Below are 10,190 nucleotides of genomic sequence, written 5' to 3'. Positions count from 1 at the left end.
TCACTTGACCTATATGTTAACCCGTCTGGATAAGAGTACGTTTTTATGAGACTGATATACAAGTACACCCGATTTAAACAAACCAAGTGCAAGTCATCTTTGCGGAAATTTTGATAAAAGTTTTAAATTTCTATATTTACAAAAAATGTCTTGCATCGAAAATGTTTGTTCCTCCGTTTTGGCCACTCATTTGAACATTGAAACAAATGTCTACACGACGAAATATTTTCCAGTTTTCAAATAACATTATATCTACAGAAGTTGACGTTATAAAACAGGGCAATGATGCGCTTTGATAACGACATGAAATTACCAACAAAAGAACATAATTATAATCCTAACTCGAATTCAATAAGGCTGGAGCCAATAATGAACAAAAGAAAGATTTACAAGAAAACAATTCATCAGATAAAAAGGTGCGAGTTACAAATGTACTTATAAACTTGTTTCCGGAAGTTGTTTTCAAATCTTCGTTTTGATTATTTCTTGTGAGTTAATGTATGTATGTGTGTGTGTGTGTGTGTGTGTGTGTGTGTGTGTGTGTGATGGTGTGTGTGTGTATGTATGTATTTATGTATATACGTATGTATGTATGTATGTATGTATGTATGTATGTATGTATGTATGTATCAAATAAATATTTTACGTAAAGTAATTTCAGTCGTGAAATCTTGATGTAGTCATCAAAGTCTCTAAAGCTCTGACATGACGAAGAACAATCAGGGTCACTATAGATTTGATTAAACGTTTGTTCGTAACACAGATAGATCATTATAAATTTAGATTATTAGAGGAAAAACATACGCCAAATGCAATCATAGCCAACATTTCGCTTTATTCAACAAATATAAAACACATTCATTATTACAAGATACTTGTAAACAAACAGTATTTTAAAAACATTTAACAAATAATGTTTGTACAAAAAATGAAGCAAATATATATTTATCTATTCTACCATACTGTGAAGTCTATGGTTCCAGTTCTGGCTGATTGTTTACAAACCCAAGCGTTGGGGAAGGAGTCATTGACACATTGATCGATCTTTGTGTTGTTCCTGGTGTTAAATGTATACTGAACGTCTGACTGTCTTTAGTTAGGTCGTCCACTGTCACTAATTTCGGTACATCCTCTTTAGGAGAGTCTTTTTCCTCTTTCTTTGTACTTTCTACTTCTTCTTCAACTGGTTGTACCGTCGACATGATGCCAGTACACCATTGTTTAGCTAATATTACTCTTGTCTTATATATTCCAAAAAAGCATAAGTGCGCTACAGGAACGGCTATAACTAAAACTGGAATTGTGAATGCAACAGTAGGTCCTGGCTTATCCCAGTCTAACATGTCGTAGATGAGACCTCCTCCAGATTTTTGGTAAATGATAGAGAAGACGAGATAGATGAAACAGACGATGACAGGCTGATAAAAGTGCCACACACGGATAGGGGTAGCCGTGAACCAGATGTTGAAGATAGCACACAGGATGTTTAGAGCATGCTTACTGATACTTTGCGAATTGACAGCTGTAAATAAAAATATCATAGTTATCATATCTACAATTTATCTCAAATTAATCCTATACATGACAGATCTCAAAACATATAGATATTTGTCAAACAAGTTTAAAAGAAATTACATTTTTAAGTTATCAGTCGAAAGAAAATTTATTTATCCATTTGGTCTACTTACAATCACCGATCAACATCCAATACATCAGTGTGATGATTACGGCGAGGGAGTTGGCGATGTTATACAAAACCCAAATGACCTTCAGATACCAAGGCATAGCGTCATGGCCACCTGTCATGTGATAAAAAGAATATATTATATTATTCTTTATAAAGATATAGAATTTGTATTGGAAGGTGTTTTTACTTGTGTGTCGTGTGTACTCTTTCCACTACTTAAACATCACAATGAGTTCACCATAGATCGATAATGAAACAAAAAACATAGTGTGACTTGAAGATGCTTGCTACCTTTAAATCCAGTTGACGAAATATGGTAGTTTTATCAAAGAATGAACAGTAATTTATAATCAATAATAGATATGGTACGACTCATTCCATGTAACAAACACCAGTTCAACATGAACTGCATGTATATATATATTCTCATACTAAACAATCCAACTAATGCGCGGCCTTATATGTCACTTTAAGATCTCTCCGACAATATTTCAAATAAAGAAACACACTTACTTCATTTTCAGTAAAACAACATACTTCATAATCACAGGAATTTAAAAATAAATAAAACATGAATATCACCTTTCAATGCAAAGCTCAGATAAGTAAATATTCTAGCCAAACGTCACATTTACATCAAACAATATCAAATGTTCCTTACAACATCGTAGTCACGGTATTATCCTATGTATTAGATAAGGTTTTCGATGTACCTGTATTTTTATATTTTGTAGGTGCATTTTTCCTGTAAGTTACTCATCACTATATTATCTATTTATTCATTTATGATATATTATCTTTATTGTCATTCCAGAATGTCCATGGATACAATTTCTTCAAATATGTTAAAGGAATCACCTTTGTACATTTACAAAAAAAACTGTCAATGGCTCATCTGTCTGGCGACATGGAGAGGAATGCATTTCATGACATTCCATATATTACACATGACAAAGAGTCTTCACTGTAGTGCAGGTAAAGTATTCTTACTTTCGTCTCTATACTCACAAATAACATAACCTATTTCTATACAGTAAGTTTCTAGTGAATAATTCTACAACAGATACATGCAAGTTTCATATTAAAAAGACCTTCACTTATATTTGCCTACTTACCTATACAATGCACCAGATCAACCTAGACATATAGCTTAGCTCCCAAGGGAAAATTATCATGATATTAAATATTGATGTGGAAATATAGCGCTACAGATTATAAACACGCTGGAACTGTAAAATTATTGTCAACTGTCGACCGTAAACAGGAGTATTTGCATATATTATTTACCAGGGTATGTTTTACGCTAACATTGCACTTACTCGGATCACCATTTGGCGTCACGATGCTGTGTTTGTCTCTGATATTTGCAATGGTAGGTTTTGTTCTCTAGCCTCACAAGAACACTTTTGTAAATTTCCATTTGTTATTGTTATTGTGCAACATCCATATCTGTCTTTTATTCATAATAAAATACAATCTATCTTATACAGTATCCATTCAAACTTAATTCGAGTCAATACCCTCTCTCTCAAATGTCAATTTCATTTTCCTTTTATTCTACAGAGTATCTGTTGTATCCCACCGAAGGTACGTTATCCCGTTACGATGTTAGAGATGTTAAACTTAACAAATAGTTAACGTTGTTCTGATTATCAGTACTAAGTAAAATCGATCACATGCCCTAATGATAATGGACTTATTTCTTATTATTTGTTATCAAAATCAATTACAAAAATACCAACATGTCTACATAGTCATAACCCGATCTCAAATTCAATAAGAATCATGAAAATTTCAAGTAGAATAAGATCAGGAGTTCATATTTGTGTAGCTCAATAATTTTAGAGTTTATCCTTAATTAGTTAATCAATTTTCAAGCTCCTTCACGAGAATCATGAAAATTAGGTTAATTCTAATAGGTCATTTTATTCTGATATTTTACCATTATTTTTACTTTGTATTTCGTCTGATATGACTAAGCTTGTGTGGTAAGAGATAGCAGGCCGAACCGTGAAAATCCACTAAATACCGAGTCCGAAAAAAATGAAAGGCCCAGTTAAGCTGGATTGGAGCTCTGCCACTAATCCCGAGGTTACAAAGGTGTCTACTGACCTTTGATGAGATCCTTACGTCGGAGATGGATGTATAAGGAGGCCACAGTATCTGTCCACTGATAACTGACAAGGAACAAATAGCCCCAGTTGGTCAAATATTTGAAGTATCGACCTTCGTCATGTTCGTCCGTAGCAGCGATGTACACGTCCATTATAATCCAGGCCAGGTGATAGACTGACCAGAGTAGTGACCAAATCGGGTACAGGTGTACTGGTCCACACTAAAAAATGAAATATCTGTGTTAATATTATGCAGACTGATAGGATGTCATAATAATGAAATGTTATGAAATGATGGAAGGAAATTTACATGCATTTTAAAAAATATCATTGCAGCCTTGACTTTAGGTCATAAATAGAAGTTAGAATACAAAATGTAAAGGATGGAGAATGTAAATATAAGTTCTTTGATATCTACACCCAGACAAACATTACATATTCTAGTATTGTGTATTAGATGTGATATATGGCTGAGAGGCAGTTCAATGATTAAGACACTAATTGCTCACTTTGTTCAGCACGTGTTCAGCATTAATTAATGTATGACGGTAAGTACAAGCTATCCCCTTGGCTATATGATGTGACAAGATATAACTTTATCGTATTGTTGAGCGATCATTTATGTCCTTAATGTGAAAATTATTATGTTCGTAAGATCGAGATGAGTAAGAAATCATGAAGTCACTTGCATTGAAAACATCGGCTTTAACTAACTTGAAATATTTGTAAAAAAGATATTACACTATTTTGTCTACTCGATTGCAGATGCATATGTATATGTGTATGCAGGAGTGCACATTCTGACAGACATTTGAAAATCTCTTACGAGGTCCTAAGAATGCAGTTGAGTGTTATCAGAGCGAGTTTGAAAATGGAACTTTGTAATACACATTTGATATATGAATATTGATTATGAAATCAGTGAAACAACTGTGTTACTAGCTTGTGAACCCGTTTTTAAAACTTACAACAATAGATAGATCAATTGCATCGGGAATCTTACATATCTTGAGAACAAATCTAATCGAAACGATTTAAATGTTGGGTATAAACAAACCGGTTGTTACAGAGAGGTTTATATCTGCTATTGTGTTACGTGATTTGGTAATGCAGACTGTGGGAGAGGGCAAGTCTACGACATTCCTTGTTACAAAATTACATTGTAACTACCCGTCTAGTACACCCGATATATACTTAGTTGTATCACCGCGTTTTCATTATATGTTCATGTTCTTCTCAGGACTACCAATAAGGTAATGAGTCACGGTATAGCTTCATAAAAAATACATAACTCAGAAGAAAGAATTTGCTATTGTTTGTTTGTGTGGTTTTTTTTAATGTTTATATCTTGTCTGATAGAATAAGTTGATTATTATGCTCGACAAACGGCAATCCAGCATTCCCAATGGTAGATCTTTAAATATTACATCGACTTTTTCTGATAAAAAAAAGCTAACAAGTGAGTAAACTAACATTCAATCTTGTATATTATCTGGGTAAAAAATCTTTGTCGAATATTTTAATTGTCATTTTATATACTGTGAAATAACAGCGCTACGGATCATAAATAATGAACACCTCGCTCTCACTGACTTTGGGAAAATCACAGTGACTGCTAACTTTATAGACGAAACGTTTGAGTTATATAAAAACAGAACAGCTGAGGTACACAAGTACTTGATGCTATTTTGAAATCAGCAGGTATATGAAAAATTTGAAATTTATCTAATTAAGTGACTGGTAACCCCGCCATCTATATTTTGACATTTCATGTGATCAGTTTTGATTTTCCTTTGTCGCTTCCAAATGTTTCAAAATCCAAGCCCTTAGTATCACTAACAGCCTTAGAGATAAGACAGCTATATAATATGGTTAAGTCCATTATCCTGTATCTAGTTCTATATTCATAATGAGGGATTGATAGAAAACGGCATTTAAAACCAGTTCTTTAAAATGATCAATGGAGTAGGCAAATTAATTTTCTTAACATATTTGACACAGTTTATAGTAAGTGGTATCATTGAGAAATATTCTTTTTTTTCGCGATGTAAGGGGAACGTGATTGATGCTCGTTAGTTTGCCTGTTGATTCCGTTGTTGTATACCTTGTTCCAATTTGAGAACGTGACATTACTTGCAATGTCGATAAAGTAGGAGACGCTTACTCTTCCGGAACACTTGGGTCTTATTCTTTTTGTATATTTTCAGAAGTTTCAATGTAAATCTTTCTCTTTTGTTCATAGTTTGCTCTAGTTTTATCTAATTTGAGTTTAGATTATGATTGACATATTGATATTTTGTTGATGTTTTTTGGTTACGTCATAATCCGTTCAGTAGCATAATCTTATCAAGTTTTTAACATCATTTTAAATTTTATTGCTTTATATATGTGTAAGCGTGTAAGAAAAACGCGAGAATCAGAGAAAAAGAACCGAGTCGAGAAGGAATGAAAAGCAATAAAAATCCTTTCCAACTGAAATAAGTAGTCAAATGATAAGAAGAGTGTCATCGTTATCAGAAAACAGTCATCTATCATCTATCAGTTTCTATTAGAACCCGAAAGGCGTGTTAGTCTGGACAGCTTAACCCAAACAAGAAACAGACAGATAATCAGTACACTTGATGAAAGTCCATACCTTAAATCAAGCAATGATGCCAAACGTAAAATTGATGGATAGAGATCAAATTATTTCAGTTGGTCATTGTTGTGTAAAAAAAGTCAGGATTTATGATAAAGAAAAGAGAAACGTCTAAACTAAATCGCCTCATAATAAAATATGAATATAACAAGAGAAATGAAGACGTTTAGTTACCTATCCTTGGTCTATAACAACAATTTTGTAAAGATAAGAAAATAAGGTAAAAACAAATTAATTTGTTTACCTGAAATGTTTGTGGTTTCACAAAACAACTATTAGCAACAATGACGTATATTAAATGCAAGTCGTGGACAGGAGCCCCGTCATCTCGGTTAATGTTATTTTCAATAGACTTTTACCGATTCTATCAAAAAGCAGAAAATCAATATCCACTCGGTAAAATGAACGTTTTTACGTAGAAATAGAACTCCTACGTCTCCTACTTCTTAAGTAGATAATATACAAAAAAGCTCTGATAATATTCGTTTATAAGTCTGCTTTAGTATATACACTTCTCCGTACAATGAACGTTTTCACGTAGAAATATAATGCTTCTCTTACTTCCTAAGTAGATAATGTACAAAAAATATCTGATAATATTCGCTTATAAGTCTGCTTTAGTATATACACTTCTCCGTACAATGAACGTTTTACTCAGTTCGACTAGTTTGATCTCACAATAATCAGAATAAACAATCAAACACTTCCGGTGAATTACGATTTACTGTTCCTGTCTTATCAGAGAAAAAACTTGGCATGATGGCACTAGCATGGTATACAGATTGTAGAAAAGACGCTCAAGTGAACAACACCTTTTAATAATTTAGTGTTAGATAGAATATAGTCAAACAATGAAGAAAACTGCATCATGCAGTTGTTGCGTCGTTCAATGACATTGAATTGAAGTCTCAGAGGCGACTGAGGAAAATCTAAAATGATGGAAAGAAAAGTCAACACCTAGACAGGGAGGTGCAACAGCCCCATAATTAAATAAATTCCGTAACTTTGATATGTCAGATAATGTTAGTACAGACTCGAGTATATGTGTATATTCTGAACAGTGTCGATATTCGACTGAAGTAAAGCATGGCATATTCTCTTTGAAGGAAATGTTTTACAAAAATATCAATATCATACGTAGCTTTATGTTACTCGATTTTTATCTACTTATTTTACTTATTCATTCATTATAGTGACAATTAAAAACAATTACTTTGATAAACCCCGTTAAAGAACGGAAATAGAACTGCGGGTAATATACATGTAGCAGTATATATACATATACGTAGATTTTCATATACATATGACAGTAGTCATACTGTTTTACATACCTCATACAAGTAGGTTATGATATACATTGTTTGTAAATTTTGCCTACAGATATATATATATCAGGGTCAGGCATCAATATTTCAGAAGTATCGTGACGTACCATAATAGGTTACCAAACAAAGCCAAAACATCTAGCTTTGTAATTACATTGTACTGTAATATGCACGGTGAGATGCACATCTCATCAGCTCGTCAACCCCTCACGAACGTGTATTGTTTCGGTATCTGATGAGTTCAGTCGATGTTTAGACACGGCCATAGTGTGACAATGTTTCAATTCAATTTATCTGTTTATCCTTAAAGAACTTCAACAAGAAATAAAAAAAAATATTTTCAGAAGTTTTCGATTCTTTGATGATCAGGCTGACCATTGTTGAATTGGCTTCATAAGATTTTATTTTATCTTCTTTTGGCTGTGATGATTGATTCTCTTTCATCAATGTTTTTTTCGTTTGCAAGAAGGAAATATATATTCACTTCACTACAGTATCTCTGGTTTCACTGAGAAATAGCGTGTAGATGTGCACTGTAGTTAAATTTCAATGAAAACAGGGAAAGATTCTAACTAATAGGATAACATTTTAGTGTAATTCGTATAACGTTTAAGTTAAAATGATGGTCAAAAATAACCGAACAAATTAACATTTAAATTTAACAATTAATTTTTGAAAAGTTTAAGAACTTTTATCTTATTCTATACCATTTTTCCCTTTTCATTAAAGAAGATTGTATAACAGATGAAAAAGGCACCTTTCAATATAGTTATAGAATACTTAATACGTGTCTACTGCACTCCTTGACACCTACGGATAAAGCGCGCAATATCAAATTTGTACTTGGCACGGGTAGCGGGTGTATATATGATATTAGCTGCATTTTAATACAAAACAATGACTTGTATAAAATGCTTAAACGCTTTATCATGGTTTTTAATTAATATTTTGTAGTTTTATAATAAGACCAACTGCCTTTGTAGATCAACAATGCATAATATCAAACGTCTTTTAATTTATTGATACTGCTACTAAATGTGATTTCATGTTTCACGCATTCTTTTCGGTGATTTACCTCATGTACAACCTGAAATTTTTATTTCATGTTTTACACAGTCTCTATTTCGATGATTTACTTCATGTACAACCTTAAACGTTATGTCACTTGTCAAACATATATTGAAATATACACATAAAGGTACCATATTAGGAATTGCTTACAAAGACCTCAAAAGAAACACGAGAATATTTCAATAGGTATTGGAGTTGAAGTGATCTAAGAGTCGTTCTATTGAATACCTATGGTTATACTTACGTAATTACTTCAGTTGAAAAGTAAAATATATAGGTATTGAAGTTGAAGTGATCTAACAGTCGTTCTTTTGAATACCTGTGGTTATACTTAAAAATAACTACGTAAAATGATAATAAATCCTTTGATAATATACCTACCTGCATTGTCACAAAGAGGTGTGGTTCAGGGTGTGTCATCATCAAATTAGAGACCGAAAATTCGGATTTCAATCTCTCTTTAAATCCCATTTTTGTGATCGATTTTTCCTCCTTACTCAATGCCTAAATGTTGTTTTTTCCAGCTGTTCTAGATCATCTGAATCGGGAGAAGCACTCTTATCGATGTAACACTCATAACTGCTTTCTAGTGTATCAAAATGTTCCGCAACAGTTAGATATAAACACGTACTGTATCCATTCACAGCTTACATTTTCTTTTGTAAAGTACAGAGTGATATGTTTTTCTATACTCTCTTCACTTCACTTCTCAAGATGTAAAAATATTTCCCAGCATCTGTTCCAGTTTGGTTGTAGGTGTGTTTTCTCTCATCCTTTATTACGCAGAATATTCACAAATTGTGATAATCTTGGAATCCACACCTTCACGTGCCGGTAGATTGTAATTACCCTCTGTAAGGCGTTCCTCCCGCTGTCTGGTGACAACAGTACCACTAAGCGTGTCTTCTATAAGTGCTTAATCCAATACTAGTACATAGTGTGCGCGTATTGTACATTATACTTAATGTGGGCACACTATTACTATTGGAATGTCCTCATTCATGTCGGGTTGTTTTCAATCCAAGGCGAATGCACCTGTCATTGTGATGTTATGATACACACATCAATCTTCAGTGTTAACATATGTAATGTACAAGTGCTTATACAAGACAAGCCTTAAAGGCGGGTACATGTATACTAAATATATCCTACCTACCGACAACAATGGGCATTGCCATACAAGCGTCCTGCGTGCTACTACCTCGATTGGGTGGGTAGACCGGTAAATTATCATTATTATGAAGACATATAGATTACACAAGCCTTTACTCTTCGGTTTGATGATCAAGCAGCCAATTTATGTAAATTACATTGTTATCATATCGTTCATGCATAATTTACCAGTGCTGTCCATG

At 33.2% G+C, this 10,190-nt stretch overlaps 1 protein-coding gene across 1 annotated transcript; it reads right to left on the bottom strand.

Annotated features, from left to right (window-relative positions):
- Positions 1-971: 971 nt before the first annotated feature.
- On the bottom strand, positions 972-9,306 carry LOC132549304 (protein rolling stone-like). Its single transcript, XM_060213226.1, has 4 exons — positions 9,217-9,306; positions 3,800-4,022; positions 1,689-1,799; positions 972-1,522 (listed from the first exon to the last, which is right to left on the bottom strand). Exons 1-4 carry the CDS (start codon positions 9,304-9,306, stop codon positions 972-974), a joined length of 975 nt encoding a protein of 324 aa, XP_060069209.1.
- Positions 9,307-10,190: the final 884 nt, after the last annotated feature.

Source organism: Ylistrum balloti, unplaced genomic scaffold (genome assembly GCF_031769215.1).
Source record: "Ylistrum balloti isolate Yb309-2 unplaced genomic scaffold, AGI_CSIRO_Ybal_v1 Utg370052, whole genome shotgun sequence".
NCBI lineage: Eukaryota > Metazoa > Mollusca > Bivalvia > Pectinida > Pectinidae > Ylistrum > Ylistrum balloti.
This window is presented reverse-complemented; position numbering and strand designations above follow the sequence as displayed.